At 45.2% G+C, this 26,944-nt stretch overlaps 1 protein-coding gene across 2 annotated transcripts in view; it reads left to right on the top strand.

Annotated features, from left to right (window-relative positions):
* The window catches only part of UNC13C (unc-13 homolog C), a 179,482-nt gene that overhangs the window by 47,076 nt on the left and 105,462 nt on the right, over nucleotides 1-26,944 (top strand). The window contains exons 5-8 of one of the 2 annotated variants that reach the window (XM_066636656.1): nucleotides 3,724-3,802; nucleotides 5,457-5,462; nucleotides 17,682-17,753; nucleotides 25,635-25,854. In XM_066636656.1, the coding sequence (XP_066492753.1) occupies nucleotides 3,724-3,802; nucleotides 5,457-5,462; nucleotides 17,682-17,753; nucleotides 25,635-25,854 (377 nt within the window). The remainder of the gene's footprint in view (nucleotides 1-3,723; nucleotides 3,803-5,456; nucleotides 5,463-17,681; nucleotides 17,754-25,634; nucleotides 25,855-26,944) is intronic. The other variant, XM_066636655.1, reaches the window with a different exon arrangement.

Raw genomic sequence — 26,944 nt, 5'->3', positions numbered from 1 at the left:
AAAATCTGCAGATAAACATTCTGCACCTGTATTTCCAAGGAAATAGCGTTCTGAACACAAAGGAGATAGACAGGGAAGGATATAAAGAAGCAATTATGTGTGGATGAGGGTTGTATATAGCTAACTATCTTTTGGACTTAGATATTGTCCATGGAGGTCAGAGCTCTGTTGTGCTTCCAGGGCTGTCCGTCATGACACAGACCTAGGTGATTGCCTCAGGTGGTGAATTGGTCCCCAGGCCCCAACACTCCTACTCCTACTCCCTGGGTTTAAAGAGGGGAATGGAGCAGAAGAGGAAGTGACAGAGCACCACTGTCTTCTGTGTTTCCGTGTTGAAAAATGGTATATTAATATTCTTAATAATAACAGTATTCCCTATTCTGCTTTGTTTTGCCCCCTCTTTTTAAATATGGTGGGTGGGAGCAGGAGGAAGTGGTGGAGGCTGGTCACCAGATAATGGAATGCAGCTCTTGGCATGACACCACTGGCACTTAGAGAGCCGGCCCTGCCTATGTTCTTCCATTGCCCTTTGCCTTGTTCCTTTTGATGCATATGCATTTTTACACTGAAGGGGTATGTTGATGTTCGTTTTAATCTTAATGAGGTTTTTGTAGAGAGGAAGAAGAGTAGAATGTAAAGGGATTTATTATTGTTTAGTTTTGCAAAAGTCAGTTAAAGACTTAAAAAAATGAAAATAGATCTCTTTGCATGTCTGAGAAGATGGCATCTGGCTGAGGTAACTGCTGCCGGTAGAAGAAGAGCTGAGGGTCTGTGGCTCATTGAATTCTGGCCTACTCAGGCCCACCCAGGCTTAGGGCCCAATCCTATCCAACTTTCCAGTGCCAGTGCAGTTGCACTGCAGCCTGGAGGCAAGGGAACAAATATTCCCTTACCTGGAGGAGGCCTCCATGATTACCCCCACTACAGGATGCAGTACATGCCCTGTTGGCACCGTAGCACCAGCACTGGAAAAGTGGATAGGATTTGGCCTTTAGTCAGCCATGTTCCACGTAGCCTGGCCTCCTATAGCCAGCTGATCTAGCCAGGTTGCCATGCCTAAGTGGTTGAGCCATTATTCAGAGCTAGAGGAAGGGGACTCCCCCACCCCATGGCCTGCTTAAGTCAGTGCCCCACCCCCAAATGTACAGATCAAACTGCATTTTGAAGAATAACATTTTGGTCCAGTTAAAGCTATTCCTCCCTCCCTTTTAAAACTGGTTTAAAATGGATTGTGGGTCAATTTAGTGTATTTCATTGAAAGAGGTTTGAATTCTAATAGCACTTTCTGTTGCATTGCTTTATGTAAGAAGCCCTAGTATCACATGGAAGTACTGTATGAGTCTTTTTAAATATAGCTCATTTGGAAGACCCATCCTGACCTTCCAGAGCGCTCACCGAAACATCTGCTAAACTTTTATTTTTCACCAGTGCCAGAGGACTTCAGTAGCTATGAAAACAAAAATAAGTTTTCCAGTGTTTAGTTGCTTTGTTAAATGCATGATGAGAAATTGATGTTTTCTTTGCAGCTGTTGGCACCTCTGCCAGACAGCAAGGCGCAGAAAGGGGCAAGGAGATGGGACCACTTCTGAATGGAGTGGGGTTGTTCCAGTGGCCTTGATGAGGCTGGAACTTGCTTAGCAGGAGAGAGAATGGAACATGGAATAAGAATGCTTGCAATCCTGTGGAAAGGATTATCTCAGGGGTATGTCAAACATAAGGCCCGGGGGCCAGATGCAGCCTGTGGAAGCTCTTTATCCAGTCCTTGGGCTCTCCCAGCACCACCATCAGCTGCTCTCTCTAAGCTGCTGAGCTGTGCTATCACTACTGGAAGGGCAGCCCACATGATAACTGAGCACTCCTATATCTTGAAAATATGATCGAGATTTGTATATCTTCCCTTCTGTCATTTGCAGCTGATGTGCTCCTAAGTGAGAATAAAGTCCTTATTTCTGATCATGACCTGTTTAGTGATGTCTCTGCCTGCTTAATGATGTCACTTCCAGCCCTCAGCATGCATCATGCATGTTATTTAGCCCTCTATATGAAACGAGTTTGACACCCTTGGTTTATCTATTGTTGTTTTGTTGAAATATGCAGAAGTATATGATTCTCTGTTATTCTCGAATCTCTAAAGCAGTCTTGGTCTGTCTCCAGTCATATTGAAAGCACAACTCCCCCCCCCCCGCCCACTTGTGGGTCCACTCATGTGTTGTACATTTTCACAGCAAGACTGCAGACTCAGGATCTCTTTACACTTAAAGCAGCAAGTGGGGACAAGTTGTGTTTGTCACACTTAAGGTGGCAGGTGGGGGAAAGTTGTGCTGTGGAGTGGTCTTGAACCTGCACTCTTCCTTAAGGGTGCAAGGAGTATTGCAGAGCCTTTTCAGTGGTGGCACTGCAGTTGTGGAACAACTTGCTTGGAGAATTGTGGCAAGCCTCCCCATTCACTGTTTTTAAACAGACTCTCCAAACACTTTCATTTTTCCTGGCTTTTAATGGTTATTGCTGATTTTAGAGAGGATTTTAACTGATTGCTGGTACAATTTGAATGCTTTTATACTACTACTTTGTATCTCTTTCCTTTACCCTGGGGTCCTTTTTACTGTTTCTATTATTTTAATCAGCTGCTTTGGGAAAATGTTAGACAGTACTTTTATAAGCATTCTATAAATGCATTACTTAAATAAGTGCTTTCCTAGACCAGGCCATGGTCTACCTTGTCCACCATCCTGGCCAACCAACCTGAGGAAATCAACCAGAAACTGAGGACCTACTCTTGGGCTGTGGACTCTGTTCTACCCACATTTGAGTTTCCACTCTCACACCTTACCCTTTTCCTTTGGGTAGTTTCCCCATTATGTTGTTGTTAGCATGAACTGCATTCTGCCACAACTCTTGGTGCAGCCTATTCTAGGATCTTTATGGAGAAATAAGCAAACTTTGGATGCATGCAGATATATGTATATTGGAAAAAGTGTTGCCTACAGAGAAATATTGGGCACACCAGGCTCTCAGTCTAATGTTCAGGCCAATCCTGTCCATGAGGCTGACTGGCTTATTTGCCTCTGACCACAAACTGGCAGGAATACTGGCCTCTGCCTGCCTGCCTCTATTCCATCTCCTTCTCCTGCTCCTTGTATTTGAAAAGGAAGAGTGGAATGGAGCAGATGAAGAAGAACTGTGGGGGGCAGAGAAAGGTGGGCTAGAGCATCTCAGAGTGTCTTCAATGCTACAGCCAACCACTCTGCTCTCTTCCCTGCTTGCAGTCTTCCCAGCTTCCTTTTGGAACCCAGGGCAGAGCAGGCAGGAGGAAGTACTGTAGAAATGGATGCTGGTGCACTGCCAAGTATTGAGGGAATAACATTTGGAGCATAGCTCAGGTGCCAGGAGAATTTGTGCTGGCCCTGGTGACTTTTGGCTGCTTGCTGTTGTAGGAGCATATGAAAGAGATAAAGCTCATTCAACAGCAGCAGTAGCAGCATTTGAGAGTGTTACAAAAGCTTTGAGGAGATGTTAAGAAAGCTTTCAGGAGATGTGACACTGCAGCTCAAAAGGCCAAGGTGATCTCTGGTTGCGTTAGCCTTTGTCGAGCCATTCTAGGAGTGTTTTAATGAGCATCAGTAAAACCTCATGTGGAGAATGTGTGTCTAGGACCGAATATTTCTTGAAACAGATACATATGTGGTGGTGGTGGTTTTTATCCACATTTTCTTTCCTCCCAAGGCCAGGAAGTGCACTCTATGGAATTGACAGCATGCCGGACCTGCGCCGCAAGAAAACGTTTCCCATCGTCCGCGATGTGGTAAGTTCCCAGCAGCAAACCAAGGGCATGTTAATTCATTTGAAAAGTGAAGCATGTGCTTTTCCTGGTAAAGCGGGCTGCATTTGGAATTTGTCTGTTCACTTTGGAATTAAATTGCGAACAAGCCACAAAGCAGGGGATTTGTGTTGCCCTTGTATAAATCAGGGCCAGCTTTAAAAAAAAACAAAACCACCTACACAGTCACTACACATGGGTAGGTATGATTGCATGCAGCAGACTTAATATATTGGAAGTGGTACATATTTGCTGTGAGCCTACCTGGCAGACCAAAGAAGAATCACTTGTGGCATAATAAAGTTCATTATTTTGTTTTGACCATATCAAAACATGAATTACTCACTGACCACTGCACTGATTGCAGGCCCATGAGCAGGCTAACCTTGGATTTGGATTGCCAGTAGTGATGATGGTTTCCAGTCCCTCCCATTTTCCGTTGTACCAGTCAGTTTTAGATGGTGAACTTGCAGGCTTGTTGTCTTTTTGAAATGTATTGTGCAGAGCCTGGTAATTTTAGGCACTTTATACATAAAATATAACAAGGGGGAAGCTGGAAAAACATGGTGTGTGCATGCATACACATTTACGCATGTTCATGCACACGCAGTGCAAAGGGCCAATTCGCACCCCAGGACACTTTAACTGCATAGGAACCTCCCATCTTAAAGGGACTGGGATGGAAGATTGAGTTCCATTTGGTGTGCAACATCTTTAGACTCCTTTTACTCACAGATTAAAAACCTGCTGCCTTTCTTGCTGACAGGCAATTATTGTTGCTGCTGCCATTTTCTAATATATCTGTTACGCTGTACTGTGTTTCAATATTCTGACTTTGTTTGTCTGTTATTGTATTCTGTATATGCTGTTTATTATGGCAAGTCATCTTGAGCACCTTCTGTCCTAATAAGCCAGCCATTTTCAACCGCTGTGACTTGGCACACTGGCATGCTGTGCATTGTCAGGAGGTGTGCCATGGGAGTTTGGGGGGAGGGTAATTTATTAGTACGGCCATTGGAGGATGTGAGCCCCCCACTAACAGCAAGGTGTGCCTTGTCAATTATCAAAAAACTGATGGTGTGCCTTGACAATTTTAGTACCTTGTCAGTGTGCCGTTAGACTAAAAGGGTTGAAAATGGGCTGAGATCAAGTGTAGCATTTCTAAAAAGATTCCTACATGGATGCACCCTTTCCAGCGTCTCCTTGGGGCCTGCTTGTTCTATACTCTTATGTGCACTCATGGAGGCAGTTCAGTTCCAGGAGAAATCTGGAATGCTACAGAGCAACAGAAGATCTACAAAATATTATTTCCCTAGTCTACCCTGTTCCTCTTTGGAACTAGGTGGTCACCAACATTTTGGTACAACTGTGAGTTGCACTAAATAAATTTCACTCGTGCTCACCGGAGGGAAAAATGAATAATAGAGCATCACTCTCTTTCTAAGCGATTTCTTATATGAATCAATTCAATTACCTGTATGAATGTTTTCCAATTGGGGAAATAATGCCAGGAGTTAATGTGGTTTCTCTGCCGCTTCGATACCAATCAACATATTAATCATTGCTTGTCATCATCCCGACAACACCTGACTATTAATGCTTTCTCTAATTTCTCTCTCCTCGATGCTGCATTTTCCAGGCGCTGGTAAGTGCTTTTCTATTGATGGATGTTTTGGAATGTCATAATTAATCTCTAGTGTTTCTCAAAAGCTCTATTGCAGGGCACCCATTCACTGCAAATTAAAAAACCTCATCTCGGGCAACACTTGGAGCCTAAATGGGATTGCAAAAGCAATCTGAAACCTGTTTTGAAATGATATGTCTGATATCTGAGCTCTAAAGCATTTTGACTTGGAGGCCAGCCCCAGAGATTGCAGTGCCAAGCCAGTGTGATTCAGACTGCATCCTCTGGCTGCAAACCCCTGCACACTTACTTGGGAGGAAGTCCCATTGATATGAGTGGGACTTCTTAGCCTTACATACTCAGAAGTATTGTCCTGCGTGTATTTTCCCCACACTGCTGGTTGTGTGATTTAGTGCTAAGCTAGAAGTGTGACAAAACCACTTGGGAGGAGGAGGTGCAAGCTGTATGGGGCTTTATAAAAGGCAGCCAATTCACTGGAACTCTGTCTTCTGTTCCAGCCTTTGCCACATAGATTGGGAGGTCTTGTTCAGTCCCCAGCTGGCTTGAAGATGTTGCATCTTCTGTGTTGATGCACAGGTCAAGCATTGTCCTATCCATAGGCTGACTGAGAGGCATCACCTCAGACAGTAGTTTGGCGGGGTGCCTACCTACATCTGTCTGGCTCCACTGCTGCTCCTTATCCTATGCAAGAGGATGTTTGGTGAGGAGCAGAGTCCTGAACACTCTGTCTAGGCCACCACTCTGCATTCCTCTTCTTCTCTATTCCCATCTTCCTTTTTGAATCCAGGGAGTTGGAGGAGGAACAGAGCCTGGCATATCACGGCAAGGGGGCAGTAACATTTGACAAGTTGCCCCAGACCCAGGGAGGAATTGAGCAAGCCCTAGGCAGACCCCCTGCTCTGGTGACATCACTCTGCCTCTAATTGCATATGGTGATCAAGGGGTCCTTATGGTGCTGGCCATTCTAGATTCTGGAAGATGGCCAACTTCAGCACATCACTGCCCAAACTGTGACAAGCCTTGAGATCTTGGCTAGTCAAGGCTTTTGGACCTCTTTTCCTTCTGCAGATTCTCTTTTGATCTCTTACTAGAATTCTTCTCTCCTGCCCCGCACTTTACCCTTAAGTCAATTGATCCTGCACTGGCCCGAAATGATCCTGTGGGATGCCTTTTTAGGCTTTTGAAAACCCAGGAAAAATGGAGAGGCTTTTGCCCATGCTGTGTGGTTTATATTGTCCTGCAAATCAAATACACCTCAGAAGTTCAGCGACATTTTAAAGCGCGGTTAATCATTTTTATTCTACTTCTCTGCAAAATGGCAATGTCTTTATTGTAAACCAGTAGGACATTTTGCAGTCGTTATTTCCAGTGTGTGCTCTTAATGTAGCAAACAACACCAATTGTCCCCCACCTCTTTAAGACACAAATGTTTAAAAATGAAAGTTCTTTCATTCCCTCGAAGGTTCGCAGTTTGAAATTGTTTAGTGTTGTGCCACTTTTCTTTTGGCCAGTATTTCTGCCAATTGGGGGAGGGGGGGCTGTTTTTTCAATCTCAGGAACATTTCCACCAACCAAAAATAGCCCCAGAAAATGGCAAAAATGCTGGTTTATTGGGGGAGGGGTTGGAAATTTCTCAGCGATGGGGGCAGGTTTCTCTCTCTCTCTCTCTCTCTCTCTCTCTCTCTCTCAATTTGAAACATCTCTGCTTCTGAGAGGGGTGATGGCAGTGATGAAGCACTGCTTCTCTGCTGAGAAACCAGCTACTGTCGGACTCCATCTTCTGTCCTAGAGTGCATGGGGTGGTTGTGTGTTGCCTTGGTGCGCTCTGGGATAGAAAAAGGTGCCTGGCAGATCTGCTACGACTCTCAAAACTGGCAGCATTTCAAGTTCTAGGAAAAACAAATGCCTACCACCACTGCTGGTAAATGCCTAGACCCCATGGGGCTACCCACAAAAATGAAGACATCTCTTATCATTTTCTCCAGGATTTTCAGGGCCAGAGAAAATAAAAAATGTTCAAGGGCCTAATGAAGTATATCAACAGGAGAGACAATACAGAAATTATAATTCTTAGCGACCAAGTTTAAGGCAAGGGAGTAACTGTAAATGTCTGAATGCCAACTAAGCACCATAATTACGGCCGGCACTGGTGACCAGTCCCAGTTCTTGCCCTCAGTCAGTTGTTCCTCCCCTCTCCAGAGGGAGAAGGGGTTGGCCACATCTGATTGTGGGTCCCCACGTAGAAGATCCTGCCATGGGTACCACAAGGTACAGGAACAAGTGTTTGTTCCAGTCTCCGCAAACATGTGTCCACTCTTTGATTGAGGGTTTGGGCCTACCACTGTGCATGCTTGAGTAAGGGGTGGGTAAAACTAGCCCTTAGACTTTCTCTGAGAAAATTTCCCTACCCTTACAGCTAGAGAGGGAAAAAGTATTGAGGGCACTTTCCACTGAAATTGCAGGGGATTCACATCCAGAGACCTCTGCCATCTTGCTGTGGCATCCCCCAGACTAGTTTCTGTCTCATGGGCTCTAGATTTTCACAGTGCTCTAGTGTTCACGTTTACTAGAATGGTGGTGAGTTTGAGGAAACCTCCCCTGAAATTCATTCTACACTCTGTTGCAAGATGGGGAAGCACCCACCCTTCTCACCAGTACACTGGCAATTCTTGCCCCTGTGCTGCCCAGGGCCAGGACTGCAGAATGCTGCTCCCAACCAAAAACCAGAAGTGAACTTTAAAAGCCCTCCAAAGGCCTTCCAAGGGCCTTCAAAGTGCACCTGTGGTTTTCGGCCGAAAACCAGAAGTGACATTTTAAGGCCCTTAGAAGGCCTTTTGAATGCCATGATGGCCCCCTGGCCCTCCGAAGGCCTTAAACATCACTTCCAGTTTTTGGCTGAAAACCAGAAGTGTGCTTTAAAGGCCCTCCGGAGGTGTCAGAAGGTCACACGTGTCCTTTCCAACCTTCCAGAGGCCTCTGGGTGGAGTGAAGAAGGTGAGAGTGAGGAAGGTGAGAGTGAGGAAGGTGGCAGTGTACCCACAGATGTGGCATTTGGGGCATTTGCCCCCCTTGACCCCCCCCCCCAGTAAACCAGTGCACCAGTCCACTAGGGCCAGGATTCAACCTCCACTCAGCTTTCAGCCCCTTCCAGTTCTGTTCTCCTCAATACAGAATGACATTTTCCAAGGAGCAGCTGCTTTTCTTCTCTGTGTGTGGAATATTAATTTCTCACCAGGGCATCAAACCTTCTCATGGGCAGATAGCTTTGCTAAATTGGAGCTAAGCCGGAGATATACCTGAGAAGGAGAAAAAGAGTTTCTTAATTCATTTATGAAAATAAAAAAATAAGTGAGCTTCTCTTTCATCTTCTGACTGCATAGGTGCATTGATGTCACTCCTCCTGGCATGCTGTGGGATTGTTGTGGCAAGTGGCCAGGAGCATAAACTGATCACATCTATCTTTAGGGTGGAAGGTCTAAAAACAGGACAAGAGCCTGAGCCGGCTACAGTACTGGACATGCTTCTTAGGATTGCTAGAGTGGGGCTATCACTGTAGCCAGCACTGAAGTTGCTGTGGGAAACTGGGCAGAGAAGGCAGGACTGGCCAGGCCACCAGCTGCAGAAGATGCCCATAAATTGTCTCAGAAGGGGGGGCATGGTGTAGAAGGGGTTCAGAAGCAAGCGTGATGACTCTGTCCATGCCCTGTTGTCCCTACCAAGCATCAAGCAGCCAGAAGCAATTCTGGGTAGCTTCTAGCTATTATGGTAAATAATTTTACAGCCCTCCAAAAACACATTTATGCTAGTGCCACTTGCAGCACCCTGTGGCGGTGAGTTCCATTGGCTGATTGGGTATTGAATGAACAAGGAATGTTGTCTATTTCCTGTAAATGTGCTTTCTGTTCATTTGAGCAGAATAAGAATGTGTTGAATATATAAATCACGCACAGCAGGCAGCAACGCACACTGGTAGAAGAGGAGTAATTATCAGGGCTAGCAGATCATGAAGCTTCACACACCTGAGACACACAGTTTTTTGTGCCTGTTTTCACTCCCAGGCTCATCCTTTCCTCCATCCCTTCCTCAGGAAGGGGAGACAAGATTGTGCTTAACACGGTGTGAAACCACCTGCTGCAGGTTCTGCACTGGTGCTAATGCAAAGGTGGCACAGATTCTGGAATCAGTGACTAGCTCAAGGCCAAGAGGACTATTCTAAACTTTTAAAAATGCCTAGATGATCAGATCAGACACGGTAGTGGCCTCTGTGTCAGTTGAGAGGGATGCACCGGACTCTGTTGGAGGCTGTGCTTGCATGTGCACATGTGTGCAAGTACAACTTTAGTTCAGCATCTGTAAAATCCACATGCCATGTGGCTCTCATCCAGCTTCAGCCCTGTCTTTGCTTCCCCCCCCACCCTGCGCCCCCAGTTGGACCCTGGCAGATCATGATTCTCATGGCCTTAATTATTGATAGGAGGAATGACATCCAGTTTCTTCCCTATAAACTGGATTAATATTTAATAAAAATATAATTATGCACATTTTTCTATTTCTCTTTATTAAAAGGAAAGCGGGAGCCAGTGAGGATATTATTAGTCTATGTGTCCTCTGGTTGCCCAGACCCAGAGGCTTGCCCAAGCTGGCTTGGTTCTACTCTGCCCCTCTCTTCTTTGCCTTTCCTTGATATTCCAGCTGCCTGATTCACTGTCTCTCCATCATTAGCAGGGTCACTCTCAGTTTGATGCTGGAGCAAGCAACAGAGGGCCATGTGCTCAAGGCCCAGAGTGCCAAAGGGCAGCCATTCTCTCACTGACAAGGCTGCTGTGCACGTCCTAGGGAGACTAGACTTAGACTCCAGTGGCTCTTTAGCAGTGGGGAAAAGGAGGGCTGTTGTCGGAGCCCTCCCTGAGTTGTCATCTGTGGGCCTCTGCAATTCAGAGCTGTAGCTATCCATCAGGAATAGCCGTTGTACATTTGCACAGGGCTCATTCATTTACGGGGCTTTGTGCAAGGGATGATCCCATTTGTTGGAACTCCTTCATGACCCTTGGCATTAATTTCAAGTTCTTGCGTGAAACACCTTTTGGCCCCATGGTGGGCTGTTTGCATTTAATCCTCTTAATGACCTTCTCATATGCCAAGTAGGACTGGCAAAAGACTCTGCACAGCCTCACCTCCCTCTGCAAGAAAATATATGACTGTTTCTTGGCTGCTGTTTTAATATCAATAATTAAAGATATGTTGAGGCCCTTGAGGGTGAAAACACTCCTATCAATAATGTTCCCTGGTGCCCTTCACGTTTATTTATGGTCTGTTGTAGTTAAATGTTACTGGCCTCTGGCACTCATTTAATGCATGTTGTTGGCCTGCATATCATCTGTCTCTCATCTCAGCTTCTAAGGTTGAGTCCTTCACATAGCTACCTCCAACAGACTGGCAAGAGGCACAGTTTTCTTCCCTGCCTTACGTTCAGCATCAAGACCGTTGGGAAATAATGGTGTCTTGTTAGCTTCTTTGCCAGACTTGTGGGATCTGCCCATACTCTCTGGGGCTGAAACTGATGGACTTTGGGGCGTCTGTGGGTTTATGGATGCAAATGTCACTTTACAGTATGACATTGATACTGCTGGCACACAAGGTGTTTCATGTGTGAGCATAATAAGCACACACAGCAAACGCATTCTCACTCCCGGAGGGCATTCTTCCTTCTAACTCTAGAACCCTGCAGGATTGTCATCAGGCCCCTTCATGAGCAGGAGGAGAAAGATGGCCACTTAGTCACCTCCCCCACAGTGGGCTGTTTGGGCATCTTGGCCGTTCACACCTGCATTGATCATGGCCACAATGGAGGCCATTGTCAGGGAGCACTGCTGAGCCTCCCTCTCAGCCAGCAGAATGGATTGGAGAAGAGCAGTAGGGCAGCCAAGAAAAGAGGCAAGGTTCATGTTGGCCTCCACACACCATATCAGAGTTCCCTCCAAAGTCCCTGCATGGAGCATCACCAGCTGACTCCCCCCTTGCAGGGCAGCCTGAGGTTATTTGTTGCAATGTCCAGACTGTCCCCCAAACACAAAATGGGAGTGGGGGTTATTTGAGATGTCTTCAACCTTTTGGAAAGCAGCTGAGGACATGGTTGCTGTGGTTTCAGTTGGCTCAGCACCCTCATGGCCATGGTTAGACCACTTCAGGAGGAGGTGAGTAATGGAAATCCCACTCCTCACCTGAATTTCCAGATCTTAATTGGGACAGAGCATGCTCCCAACCATTGTCACAAGGGAGGTTCAGGGGGCTTTGTCCTGGGGGGAGTAAGCCATACACATTTGGTCTTGAGCCAGCTCCCCATGTAGGAAGCCCCATAAAGGTAAAAAGAGACATAATGTAGTTACTCTAGGGGCAGATCCAAACACCAGAGGGGCTGCAGATGTTCTAGCAGCAGATCCTTCAGCGGTTCTAGAAAGATGGCTGCATCTTCAGTCTGCTCTCCCAGCAAGACTGCAGATGTAACAGCCATAAACTCATAAGGAATCTGTGGATCCACCCAGTGAATTTCCCACCTACTGTCTATCAAAGGAGGGGACAAGGTCAATTCAACCATGGTCTTGCATAACCAGCCCTCTCCAGACTAGTCAAATACATCCCTGCCTTCAGTCTACAAGTTAGAGGGGGAGCTTTCTGAGGAAAAGGTAGGTCAAGGCACTCTGTATCCCAATAGACATTTTTCCCCCATCCAGTGTCTTTCCAGTGCTGTTTGCAAAGGCACGTCACACGTTAATCCAGACAATTCAGAAAGAGAGGTTTCTACCACTGCCTCCAAGACACCCCCAAGAATGTGACCATGTCCTTTCCAGAATCCATAGAGAAGATTTGGAAAGTCAAGTAGACCAGTCCTTCCAAAGACAAGCAGGCCAACTGTTTGGCAAATTCACTCTATAACTTTCCCAGAACATCATGGATCAGTTCAAAGTCCCAGTGATTGATGCACCTGTAGCAGAAGTAATGTTGACTCCGGTGATCCCAGCAGCTGGAGGATCTGAGGACCCCTTCTATAAATAAGTGGTTCCTTACAATGAATTTGTCATTTCATCTGTGGCTTTCAGGGCATTTGTCACCGGTTTAGTGTTCACCAAAGCCATTTATCTGTGGTCAAAAGGCACAACAAAGCCATCCTCAAAGCAACAAAGATAGGCTGAAAGAAAAAAAATTGCACTGTCCATCTGAGCAACAAATAGCCCATCAAGCTTATTCAGTGGTAGAGATTTCAAGGATTGTCCAGTCATCATTAGACTGCTAGCTGGCACCACAGTGATTGACTCAGGGGATGTTTCCCTCCATCCCCATCAGATCTATAATAACTACAGAAGCCAGGCTGTTAGGCTGGGGAGCACATGTGGAAGAATGCATAGCCCAGGGAATCTGGTCCCCCACAGAAGCATCCCTGCTGTCTGTATGGACTACGTGTCTAAGAAAGGATATGTTAATGGGCACAGAGGCAGTACATCCACATCTCTCCACAAGGAAATCTGAATTGGGCCTTTGATCAGGACAGGACACCTGGTGGGGTCATCACCAGAAAACAGGCTGGCTCAGCATTCTCACATGTTTAAACCATTTCTGCCCAACATCGCATATATGCAACAGGGACCAAATGTATACACCTATGGGCTGGGCAAAAATAGGTTAAGGAGGTTGTCAACAATTTTGGTCAACTCTTAGCTATCCTGCTCTCAGTGGCAGAAAATGTCCAGGTGCCACACATTCATGTCGCAGCATCCATATCCGAACATAGTAGGGGTCATGACATAATGCGGCCTGCAGGGCTCCTGTACCTTTCCCCTTCCTTTTCATTGATCCCATAAGTCCTTTGGAGGATTCAGGTGCTGAGGTTACAGCAGCAGGTCATCCTGCTAGCACTATACTGGCCCCATTGCTTTCCAGACATGGTCAGCATGTCCATGGGAGGCACCTGTGTGTGGCTGTTCTTACTTAGGCCCCTGTCTGCCATCTGCAAATGCTTGGAACTGACAGCTTAGAAACTGAAAAGCAGCAGCTGGCAGACTTGGGGTATTCAAGTGAGACTCTTGATACTTTTTCTTCCCGCAGGGCTTCCATTAATGGGGTGCATAATACCATCTGGCATATCTTGGCATAGTCCAAGCAGGAGAATAAGGATTCTGGGAGCAGGCAGGTTCCAGACATTTTGGAGTGGCTGTGCTTAACCCATCCCCGGTTCACAGATTTCCTTCAAGCAACTTGAATTGAGTTGTGACCGCACTGATGGCCTCTCTGCTGGAGGCTATAGCGAGGTGTTCACTGAAGCTGTTAACACTCAAGATAGTTTTTTGTGGAGTTGTAACTTAGGCTTGGAGGGGGGTATTGTCTGCAAACTCTCAGTTGCACATTGTCTGCAGTGCAATTTTCATTAGGAAAAGGTCAGCCTGACCCCACCATTCATGCCTGTAGTTAACTCAGTTTTTCACCAAGCGGAAGAAGTGGGCTTGCCATCTTTCTGTTGTAAGCAGTATGTCAGCAGGTAAAGAGATGGCACAGTCTGGGTGAACATTTGAGCCTTCCGTTTCTATTTGGCCAAGCTGGCTTCCATTAGGAAATCTGAAGTTTTAGTCTTCTGTGTCCATCACACATGTGGGTGTGGTAGTCTAGGTCTCCAGGGAAAAGTTCCTTACCCTGATTTTTTCTTCCTGTTGCTCCACAGGGAGTTTATTTTGGTGCTTGTTAAAATACAGTTAGAGTTTCACTTCCATTTTGCTGGTTCCAGCCATTGCTGTCAGTGGGAGCTGTCTGCTGCTTTTCCAGCTTGATCTGGGAGGCTGGGATCATCCCTTCCCTTGAAGGAGGTTCTCCCAGTTTGGTCACCCTCCAAGGGACGATCCCAAGGAGTTCTGGAATTCGAAGGAAAATGTCCTCGGCAAGTCCCGAAGAACTGAAATGCACAAGAATTTCCGTTTCCAGTTGTGTGTATATGTAGTGGGAAGCTATGGCCAGTCCGAGGTCTGTGGCCCATATATGAGATAGAATGGTGGTCTTCAAATGAGTTGGTACAAGATGCACACAGTTTACAAATCATTATCTATTTTACACACACAGTCAAATTCAGTGGCTCAGAAGGAAAAGGTTAGGTCAGAGGTGAGGATCTTTTGCATGCCGTTCAGAGTATGTCTTGCGCGTGGCCCAGCATGAAACACTCATGAATTGGACAATTCATTGAAGGGCAGCAAATAATTCAGTGAGTGATGTCCATTGCATGGGCTGGGGTTCAAAGAGCCATTCTAGGTATACTGTGAAGGGCTTGCGGATGCCCAGTGGGTTTTTTTGACTATGGGTAAAGTCTCCCCCAGGCTCAATTCAGATTCAGGCTAGCAATTGTGAGTGAAATTATCCATTGGCCTGACTGAAACCTGTGGTCACCTGCTTCCTCCCCTTAGAAAGCTCTGTCCATCTGCAGCACAGAGAGTCAGGCCCCCTCCATCACTCTGGCTCCCCGTCTAGAACTGTGTCTGTCTGTAGCCATTTGCACTGGCTGTAGCAGAGGGAGAAATCAGGCAGTGATTTCATTGTCTGTAATCTTATTTTGTAAGCTCCCTCAAGGGATTTTAAGTTGGAAGGTGGAATATACGAAGCTTAGTTAAAGAATAACAAATACATAATTATGTGAGTGCTTGGAGGAAAAAGCTCCCCCCCCCCATGGTTCTGAATGGACTCTGATGTGTTAGCCTCAGGTCATGGTCTGAGGACATGTTCTGTAGTTGGGGATAATGTTACTTGCTCACCTTACAGGGATGTTGTAAGGATTCCATCAAGTTAATGCATGTGAAGCACTTTGCACTCTCAGAAAGTGCTGTACAAATGTTACCTATTATTATTTAGCAGGAGAATAACAATTGTTCTGTTCACTCCATGGCATCTTTTCAAATGGCTGTTTGCTCGCGCACCTCTCCTGCGTTTTTGTTTATAACTGTGAGCCAATTTGGGGCAAGAAACCATCTTTTTCTTTTGTTTTTGGCTATGTAAACTGCTTTGCGAACTTCTTTGCTATAAAGTGGTGTATAAATATTCCTTTATAAATGTGACAAGTTGGAGCGGGGGTGATACCTGGGGAACACAATTCTAAAACCCTCTTGGGCATGCGAACTTGCTCCAATGCGGTTCTTTGACTTGAGGCCCCAGATGGCAACCTACACAAAGTATGCACCTCCTTCTCACAGGGCAGCACCCTGCGTCTGCCCAGCCCTGAGCATCTTGGAAGTTACATCTTTAGGATTAAAATCAGGTCCTTGTTTTGGAGACAGAATTGGCTTTAGTGCCTCATCATTTTGTCCCTGCAAAGTTTTTTTCAAATTTGATCTGTTTCATTTTTTTTAATTACAAAAGTATGCTATGTTTATTGAAATAGAAGAGAAAGATGGGGACTGACAAGCAAACAGAATCATTTCGTTATTAATGGCTAGCTAAGGAAATTAATTATGAATTAACGTCGTGAGCCAACTAAACTGCAAAGAGTTTGCAAAGAAAAACTTGCAAGATTCATTTATTAACCATCATACAGCAATAATGAAGCCAACCATAGAAGACGGCGCCAAGGAGTTGTTCTTACATCATAATTAGTTTCACTGTGTTAATCATATTACATCCCTCTGCAAATTTAAATATTGTCAAGGGAAGCGCTAAACATTGGGTAGGCTGTGGCAGAGGGAAGCTGAGAGGTTTTATTAAATACAGGTTGTTTAAATGTGGGACATTATGAAATGATGCCATAAGTGTGCAATTACTGGGTCATCAGTGCTGGCCTGCAAGGGTCTCCACTCTCCACGACCCACTTAGTCCAGAGCTGGCCTCTTGATTTCCATGATATTCAGATTATTATTAACAGTATTTATATACCGCTTTTCAACTAAAGTTCACAAAGCGGTTTACAGAGAAAAATCAAATAGCTAAATGGCTAGATGTTCCTGTTCATGCAGTGGGCAGAACACTTATGAAAATGATGCTGCATTCTTTAATGTGGAAATTATACAGAATGGATGTCTTGAACTCTGGCCCAGAATGGAGTCAACCATTAGGCTGCTTTGAGAAATGGCGCTGCTAATAGGTTTCTCTCTCTGACCTGTTTTTGTCATTTTGCACATGACTGTGGTTGAATGTGCAGTGTGTAATGCAGAAAGTGGCCCTTTTAAATTATCATTGGAATAGTAATAAAAATAAACCCCTGAAACTTTGCCACTTAACTTTGAAGAATCTGATTCTGGTAATTTGCCAAGAGGTCAACATGTCACTCCTGCGTTGTAAATTAGCAGCCAAATCTATAAGCAGGTCAACCACAATATTGGGATTTAAAGCCAGACACTTGTACTTGAACTTGAAACGGGCAAATATCCAATTCTGAAATTGGATTTTGCAGGCATTGGCATGCATGCCCTTATCTTTGAAATCAAGGCAAGAGGCCAGACATATGGAACCATACTGCCATCCGAGGCTGCCATCCTGTACACCCTTATCCAAGAATAAGTCCTGTTGAACTTAGTGGGGCATACTTCTGCATAAACATATAAGATAGCAATTCATGCTGCAAAGTGTGTTCTGGTGGAGAACCTTCCTCCTACACAACTCTCATCCTCAATTCAGTGGGTTTTGTATTATAAAAGTTGTTATAAAAGGAGGTTGTCATGTCCAAGGTCCACATGTAGGATGAGAAGACCAATCTTGGATGGAGAGGAACACTGCATAGAAATGAATCAAATACTGTATTAGTAACAAAATATTTATCTACCTATCTCAATATTCCCTTATTTTAACCCATTTCTGCCCAAGCCACAGGTGTACACATTTGATCCCTGTTGCATATATGCAATATTGGGCAGAAATGGCTTAATTTTGTTTTCAACATCTGCAAATACAGGGTGCTTCTAAAGAGATTTTAAACAGGTGAAAAGTTGGAGAAGTCTTAAATTTGGCAATGTGCACACTGTAATATTTTCAGTGGGGGGGCTTCATTTTGGAGCCTACAGTTTAGAATATGGTGTGTTGGAACTGGTATGCAGTGCACACGTGTTGTGAAAGAGCACTTCTGATGTGCAAGCAAAAGTGGACCCAAACCTCATATCCCCAGAGATTAAAACCACTCAGCCAGCTTCTGCTTCTACCAGCTCTGCCACTTGCCTTACAAACATTGTTATATTGCTGATTATGTGCTTTTGCCTTGCACAGACTCTTTCTGCCCGGAAGTCTGGAATATCGCTGGCCATGGTCATCAGGACGTCCCTGAACAATGAGGAGATGGTAAGGAGATTTGGCTTAATTTGAATGGTTCCAAAATGGTTACAGCCACTTTTCAGACCTTAGATACAGTGCTGTTTTTCACCTATTCATTTTCTGATGGTGAGAAAAAGGTCCTTTTGAGGTCTGTTCTGATTATAATGTGTGAGACTACCCTTCTCTCATTTATTTTCACATGACCATGCTGAAAGGAAATCAGGCTGAAAGGCTGCACTTGGCCCAAGGCTGAGGGGGGATGTAAAGGATCACTCCCAGCCCTGGATATGGTAGAAAAGTGATCTTTAGCTTGTTAAGGGCTCATCCCAACCAGCTTGTTAAGGGAACCACCTCAGCCTCCTGACTGCAACATGGGACCCGTCTTCTGAAGTGCATTGCCAAAGTCCAGTTTGGTAAAAGTTTGGAGCCCAACGCTAAAGAATCCAAGCCTGCAGAAAAGGCTAGTTTACCTGCAGCTATTCCATGAGCTTATAGGTCACCTACCATCTCTACATGTTACCAAGCCTCAGCTGCAACCCACCTGAAGTTTAGCTGTGACATGCTTCTAATCAGGCACTCACCCCAAAAGTTGTCAGACAAGAAATGGTTTAAGAAAAGAACCTTGCAGTGCTTTGTTCTGCCGTGTCAAAAGAAAAAAAAGTCAGTCTGGTGAAGGATGTGAAAGATCACCTGTGGTCCCCTGGCAACAATTATCCATCTAAGATCTGCTACCGCTAAGTCAGAGGAACCTCGTGTTTGATCACTAGCTCTGAACAAGCGTGGATTCTACCATTGGCATATTCCTTGTTACCAAATGCACTTGCAGCTCTCACACATGGCTGCCTTCTCAATTAACTGTAGCCACTCGGGGGGGGGGGCTGTACAAACAGCTGAAGGAAAGCATCTGTTCTGTGTGTGCAGGCAGGCCGCAAAGTGAATACGACAGCTAAGGACATAACGAAGGCAATGCAAAGTATGTCAGCGCCGAACCATTATGAGATTTGGGCTCCGTTCAGCTGGAGCTGAATCTACAGAAGTGGAAATCTGGAAATGGGCAATTAAAAACAAATAGTTCCTGACACCAAAAGCCTCAAACAAACCAAAAGGCCCCAAAAATTCTGTTGTAGGGAAAAGAGGAAACCTGCCTTGTGTTGTTGTTAGGTTCTTCTGGGTTCGATGTGGCGGGGGCAAAGGCTGTGTTTTGCAACCGGTCTTCTCAGAACCCCACACCGGCAGCCATTTCCACTGGGAAATCGGGGTGCAAAGCCTGCTGGGGTGATGGGCAGCAGAAGTGGCAGCCCAGTGCAGGTTTCTGAGAAGATCAGCTGCAAAATGTTGAGGCTTGTGGTGCAGAATGGGAAACATTTGCCCCCTCTGTGCGGGGGTGGGTAATGTTGCAATGCAGTGGTTCACGGTTTGAGTCCAGTGTTCCAGATGTTTGTTTGTTAATCCTCCCCACAAAGGGACTGTAAGGCCATTAGGGGTTGCAAGTGTCTTGCCAGGGATACCAGCTGAGCTCCATGACTGAGCAGGGAACTGAATCCAGGTTTCCCACTTCCTGAACCCAAACTCTCTAGATTACCACTCAGCAGGCCACATGACATGTGTCATGGATGTTACTTTCATGTATGAAGAAGCATGTAAATTACATGTCTGTTGCCACATGTGACAGCTTTCTGGAAGAGGAAAAGTAACATTCTAGAGCACTGGTACTCAAGCAGGTGGGTTGTGACCCACTAGCCCATGTAACAGTGACCCTTTCCCTTTAAGGGGAGGGGCGGGGGAAAGGAGGGCTACTTTTAAACTGCCCTTACCTGCTACCAGGGTCCAGAGGTGTGTGGGAAGCCTCGCGGAGTGCTCTGCAGGTCTCCCCACAGCTTGTAGAAAGTGAAAGTTGCAATCATGACCCACTTCCGGTTTTGCAGTTGCAAGCAGGAAGTGGGTTGCAATTGTTACTTTCACTTTTTACCAGCTGCGGGGAGACCTGCTGAGCACTCCACGGGGCTCTCCACACTCTCCAGACCCTGGCAGTAGGTAAGGGCAGTTTAAAAATAGCTCCCTTCCCTCACAGCGGTGTGGTCCTGGGGGCTCACATAATTATCCTGCAAAGACTTATCTTGGGAGATTTACTCCCAAGAAGTACCAGTGAGTATCAGCGTTCTAATCTAGAGCCTTTGGATTGCCCCCTTCCATATAGCACTAGCTTGCAAATTGACAAAGGGGCTCTTCCTTTTTCAGACCCCATGCTCAGGTTGCTGTTTTGTTGGCTGTCCTGAGCTTGACCAGCTTAGCTTGCAACTTTATTATGTTTATTTTTATTGTTTTTCCTCATTTTCCTCCATGTTTCTGCATTTCCTCTTATACCTTCCCCCCCCCCCCCCCCACACACACACACATTTTCCTGACTACTGGAAGAAAGTACAAATGCTGAAAAGTGCCCTTGCTTGTGACGGAGAACATTTGATTTTTCCCCCCTTAATTAAGTTATATTTGCCCTTTTTTAAGGTCCTTTTCCTTGTGTTAAAATGCATTAAACTGCATTTTGTCTGAGGAAAATACCATTCTCAGTATGGGAGGCTAGCACAAAACAGGGACCCTAAAAATTGTTTTGAAAACCAGAAACACATATCTTACCCCTCCCTTTGGAATGTGGGGGTGCTTATCAGTGAAACCTTGGTACCAAATGTTTGTTCCTGATGTGTTAGCCTTGCTAGAAGAGTTCAAATTTTTATTGGCAACAAGAAACAGATTGTGGTGAAGTCATGTTCTTCTTACTTATTTTATGGTGATTGATTGACAAGTATGGTTTTCTGTGGCTATTTCTTTGTTCCTTAGTTCTAACAACAGTTTAAATGAAGAAGGCCAGTTCTATGCTTGGGATCATTAGAAAAGGTATTGAGATCAAAATGGCTAATATTATAATGCCATTGTACAAATCGATGGTAAGGCCAAGCCTGAAGTATTGTGTCCAGTTCTGATTGCCGCATCTCAAAAAAGACATCGTGGAAATGGAAAAGGTGCAAAAGAGAGCAACTAAGATGATTACTGGGCTGGGGCATCTTCCTTATGAGGAAAGGCTACAGCGTTTGGGCATCTTCAGCCTAGAAAAGAGGCGGCTGAGGGGGACATGATTGAGACATACAAAATCATGCATGGGAAGGATAAAGTGGATAGAGAGATGCTCTTTACACTCTCACATAACACCAGAACCAGGGGACATCCACTAAAATTGAGTGTTGGGAGAGTTAGAACAGACAAAAGAAAATATTTCTTTACTCAGCGTGTGGTCGGTCTGTGGAACTCCTTGCCACAGGATGTGGTGATGGCGTCTGGCCTGGACGCCTTTAAAAGGGGATTGGACAGGTTTCTGGAGGAAAAATCCATTACAGGTTACAAGCCATGATGTGTATGTGCAACCTCCTGATTTTAGAAATGGGTTATGTCAGAATGCCAGATGCAAGGGAGGGCACCAGGATGCAAGTCTCTTGTTATCTGGTGTGCTCCCTGGGGCATTTGGCGGGCTGCTGTGAGATACAGGAAGCTGGACTAGATAGACCTATGACCTGATCCAGTGGGGCTGTTCTTATGTTCTTAAATCTTAAGCTCGGAGTCAAATGCACTGGGTTCTCACCACAGTGCTGTTTTAATAAACCCAGTATGGTTTTCTATTTCTAGCCTTGGTTTGCATAATTAATTTCTCTGACACTTGGCTCACAGTGTCCAGCAAGGAGATTTTTCCACTTTGCCATGGCCTTCAAAGCCCTCTGAAGTTCTCAGAGAGTGCTTGACTCTTGGACCCTTTAAGGATCCTCACTCTGCAGTAGTGAGGTGGGGTTTGAGAGAGAAAGGGCTTATTATAAGCTGAACCTCCACTGGATTATGTTGCTTCCCTGCAGTCCTCTGAGGTCCTAAAATTCCACCTTGAAATCTGGTCTGGACATTTAATAAATTGACTATAAACAGTCATGCTGATTAAATTGCATGGTTTTTTCACACATAAGATTTTATCCCATTCCCAAATGTGAAAGTGAGAGCACTCTATTGGGACAATAACTGTGCCTATTCTCCTTAATTTTTTTTTTTCTGTCTTTAGAGCTCCATCTTCAAGGCAAATGTTATTTGAAAATCATTTTTCATCTTCCCCTCTAAACTCTCTCCTTCAGTCAAACTTGCACTTACTGATCTGGTGTCAAGTTAACCAAACTCTGCATTTTAATAGAGAGAGCCACCACTCCCTCCCTGCAGAAGTTAACAGTGAAACAGTGACCTGGGGTTCCCCCCCCCCCCCAGATAGCAGCATATTTCACAACTTCTAATAACACCTGCAGTGTTTTTATAATTATTTCAGGAATTCCAGAGATAGGATGGTGAGAGGAAGGAGAAGGAATGTGTGTGAGAAGGAGAAAGGAGGAAAAAAAAACACAGGTGGGGGTTGGCATCATGTATTGCAGTGGTTGTCAAAATGGTATACTTGATCATAGAACTATTGTTGCAGTTGGCATAGATGCAGTTAAATAGGCCTGGGTTGAATGGTAATGGAGTTGGTTGAAGTCTTTACTTGTAAGAATGTTCTTAAATTTATTTCCCCCTCTTTACCCTTTCTCCATTTCCAGCCTCTTCCTTTGTTGTCTCCCTTGTGCTGGTATATAGTTTGTAAGTCCTTTGGGGCAGGGACCTGTCCTCTCATCCTGTGTGTTCTTATTAAACACATGTGCATAAGATAGCACCATACAAATCTTAATATTTTTCCTAGCTTGCATCCTAGCGTCTCTCAGTATGCCCTGATAGCTTAAAATTAGACATTAGCTGGAATTTACTGGATAGTTTTGTGCTTTTTCAAATGGTATCTTCATATTTTCACACCTCTCTGTTACAAAAATATTTGGCAGGCATAAAAACCCAAGTGCTTCCTTTGCCTTTCTCAGCGAAGAGTCAGAGAAATCCTCTCTCTCTCTCTCTCTCTCTCTCTCTCTCTCTCTCTCTCTTTTTTGTGCTTCTAACTAAGCATTTCTTCTTCAGCGCAAATCCATTTGGCCTATTCTTCGTTATACAGTGGCAGAACTCTTAGGCATGCCTCCGTGTGATGCTATCAGCACATTCTACGAGTATATTGGATAACCAGAGGGAGGCAAAATTAGAGGCACCCAGAGTACACAAGTACCAATCATTTCCTCGGAGATGAGAAGTGGACCCTTTTTCTCCTGAAGGTCATGGAAACTAGTACCACTTACTCAGAACCTTTTGTTTCAGGAAATGATCCTCAGTACACCAAGGGGTCACAGTAGGAGGGCTGGATAAAACCATCTTCAGATGCAGCTCTGTAGGGGACTCATTTGCCAGCCCTTCAGCCTGTCAGTAGCACTAATTAGTGGATTGTAGGAATTAATACTTTGGAGATGAATATAGTTAACAAACAAGTCTGAAATCTAAATTATGGAAATTATTTTGCTTGAGATTTGTCCTGGTCACGGATCGTAGAGTTTCTGACCGTTCAATGCTCAATGTTGAGATCCAAGACCTTTACCATCCAGGCAGATTGTGCTGTTGCCAGCTTATCAGTTTTTCTTAGTAAGTATTGAGAGATTCTGAATGTGTCTGTTTCACTAGGGCTGGCTCATCCATGAGGCCAACTGATGCAGTTGCCTCAGGTGGAAGATCAGTGGGGCAACGCTGTCTGCTTTTGCCTGTTTCTGCCATGCCTCCTTTTCCTGTTACAGTGGAGCCTCGCAAGACGAAATTAATTCGTTCCGCGAGTCGTTTCGTATTGCGAAATTTTCGTCTTGCGAGGCAACACTGCAAACTGCAAACAAACAAAAAAACAAAACAACAACAAAATTCGTCTTGCAAAGCACGGCCATAGAAAAATTCGTCTTGCAAGTCACCCAAAAAATCGCAAAATGCTTTCGTCTTGCGAGTTTTTCGTTGTGCGAGGCATTCGTCTTGCGAGGCACCACTGTACTTGAATTCAAAGAGAGGAGTGGAGTGGAAGAGGACATGTGGAGCATTGGCTTAGCGCTGCTTTAGCCCACCATGCTCCTCTCTCCCACACCTCCTCTTTATTCTGTTCCCCTCTTCTGTTTTGAATCCAGCAAGCAAACAAATCAGGGGCAGGGCAATGGTAAATTACCATGCCCAACACATGGCGCGTTGCCCTGCCAACTGCATGGGAGAAGGTCCATTTCAAGGAACTCCCACACCGGGTGATGCAAACCCTAGTGACGCTATTGCAGCAGAGAGAACCACTGAGTTTTACTGTGCCTCTGTGTTTGTAATGGACCTCAAAGGCCTCCTCCACCTGGGACAGCTGCCCTGAGATCTTTGCTCTTTTTGCCCATTGCAGCTGCTCCCTGTTGCTCTCATGGCAGTGAGTAATGATGTGGGTTGATAAGATCAGGTAGAGCAGAAGAAAACAGAAGACCAGTATTAACACAAGCAGCGCAGACATTTCCAGCAACCCTGACGTATAGCAGAGTTCTAAATGTATGTAACTGAAATATCTGAGACAGCCCTATGGGTACCACTCAAAGAATCTGATGTCCTGCATCTCACAACTTGGCCTCCTCAACCTCCATCCTATTTCAACCCCAGCATGTCCCAGCCCAGAGTAAAAGACAGAAGGATCACAGCCTTTGTCATGACTTTCTAGCTATCTTCTGTCTACCTCAGTGTTCTTCCTTTTTGGGCTGGTTTTTTTCCTGGCTATCTCAAATGTAGGAATAGTCTCAATGCTGACTGCCAGAAGTTCAGGAAAAGAATCTCTGTACAGGTGATAACAGTGCTGCTGACATTCTGACAAGCGCAGTGTTTGGTCAGATCAGATCCAATGGTCAGATCACACTTCTGCAGTGTGGAGAGGCAGTACAAAAATCCAACATTGGGGACAACGTTCTGTGTCTCAGTCAGCAGGAAAAGGCTTCTCAGATGTCAGGAGAACATCAGATCATTCCTTTGTTTTAAAACAGAGGCTGATTTTTTTACAGGTTAGTATGATTGCCTCAGTTTCAGGAAGATTTAAGAGGCAAATGGTCTGCAATTGTTGCGTATGTGTATTTTAGCGTATAGTGCCTCTTAGAGGCAAGGTCTATGGCTGTCATAGAAAGTTGCTTCATACTGAGTCAGACCATTGGCCCATCAGGCTTAGTATTGTCAACACTGACTCGTAGCAGTTTTCCATGGCTTCAGAAGAAGGTCTTTCTCAGCCCTGACTGAAGATGCTGTGGATTGAAACTGGGACTGTTAACACAGGTGCTGTTCCACTGAGCCACAACCCTCCCCCCCCCAATTAATAAATCTTAGCTCTGCTTTATATGCAACAAAAAGCAACACAGTTCAAAGAGAGGACCCTTTTCCAAGCTCCATCTCAAGTATAAACCAAAAGGGAAGGTAGCTGCAGGAAACAATAGCCAATTGGATCTTTGCCAGAAACCAGCTTCTGCTATGTTCAGCGCTTCTTTTTGTGCAGCACTGTGCAAGCCGTGTTGTGGGAAAATGAAGGCTGCTTTCCAGTTTCGGTGTGTCTGTAAATCTCATCTTAATGCATACTATTCCTCCAGTTCCTGTGTTAACATTTCAATTTTTAAAATAGTATAAAATAAAATCATAGTACAGGGCTCTCGCTGAAAAGATTTGCAAATTCAATTCCTTTTGGCCCTGCTCAGTTCCGTAGTTGCCTCAGCCTTCCTTCTCTAAAATAAAATGAGCAAGTGAGACCATCACCTGGTGCAAGTGATGAACAGGTCATCTTGCACCGTGCCTCTGGGTTTGTGGTTTTCATTAAAAATTTTGCAGAACTGATGCTTGATCATGCGTGAAGGGAGTATTTCAACTGTGAATGCCTTTGTTGATTTATGCATATCTATCTGAAAATGTTTTGTCCTGCTTCTCTCCCCCCCCCCCACCTTGCAACAGAAAATGCATGTCTTCAAAAAGACTCTGCAGGCCCTCATCTATCCTATGTCCTCTACCACCCCACACTATTTTGAAGTGTGGACAGCCACAGCCCCCACCTACTGCTATGAATGTGAAGGTCTCCTTTGGGGCATCGCCAGGCAGGGAATGAGATGCACGGAATGCGGGGTCAAATGTCACGAGAAGTGCCAAGACCTCCTCAACGCAGATTGTTTGCAGAGTGAGTATTTGTCATGAGTCACCTTTGGGGTGCTGTGGAATGGTGGGCGCCTCCACAAGGCAGAGCCACCAAGAACAGAGGGAATGGGGCTTTGGGGAATGAACCTCTCTGACCCTCTAGAGAAGGAGTGGAGAAGGAGTGGAACCTCTCTGACCCTCTAGAGAAGGAGTGAACACTCTCTCCTCTAGAGAAGGAGTGGAAACATTGTGGCATTGTGGTGGCAAAGGAAACCAGCAGTGATGGCTCAGGCAACGTTGTACATGACAAAGATGTTAGCTGGTCGCTCTCCATGGGGCATTGGTCAGTAAAATGGAAGCAATTAGGACCTGCCAAGGGAGCAGGCTAGACTTTTCAGCCATGCCCAATGTACATTAGAGGTGTACTAATAAATCATAGTCTCTATGTAAATAGACACAAGTATAAACAGCAACACACAAAACCAAAAAGTGTGGGTATGCATGAGTTACATTTCTGTCTCTTACTTTAGAATAAACATGATTAAACCAAAAAGGGGTTCAGAAGAGAACTGGACTGTCAAATTGGTGCATGAATTTGACACTATTTCATGCAGTTCTTGGGGGTGCCTCTCTGATCCCATCTTGGAGCGGTCTGTGTACCCTTTGGCCTCACTGGGTAAACCTGTTTCTCCTCTACCGTATATTTAAACCCACCTACTGCTTTGGGCATCTCATGAAGTCAGCTAAGCAGACCACCCGAAGCTCAAGCAGCTGGCCTCTAAGATGCTACAGGATTCTGTGTGGCTCTTAACAAAATATGTCAGCCCCCAGATCAGAGCTCTTACGCTATTTCTCGTGGAGGCTGCAGCAGGAATCACTTGCCCATCTCTTAGCCTCATTCTTAAGCACACTGACCAGTTGCCACTCTGATGGCAGTGCCATCCTCATTTACACTTAACGCCTTGTAAGCAGACACCAGGGAATGGCCTTTGTCAGCTTTTTCGCCTGCCTGTATTAATCTAAAGCCTCCATCACCATCATCCAACTCAACCCAACTGTGGTTCATCTCTTGAAATCTATCCCAGGCTGAATCAGCAGGGGAAGGGAATGTACCAGTAGCAAATGAGTGGGTC

The sequence above is a fragment of the Tiliqua scincoides genome, chromosome 8, assembly GCF_035046505.1.
Source record: "Tiliqua scincoides isolate rTilSci1 chromosome 8, rTilSci1.hap2, whole genome shotgun sequence".
NCBI classification, from domain to species: Eukaryota; Metazoa; Chordata; class Lepidosauria; order Squamata; family Scincidae; genus Tiliqua; species Tiliqua scincoides.
This window is presented reverse-complemented; position numbering and strand designations above follow the sequence as displayed.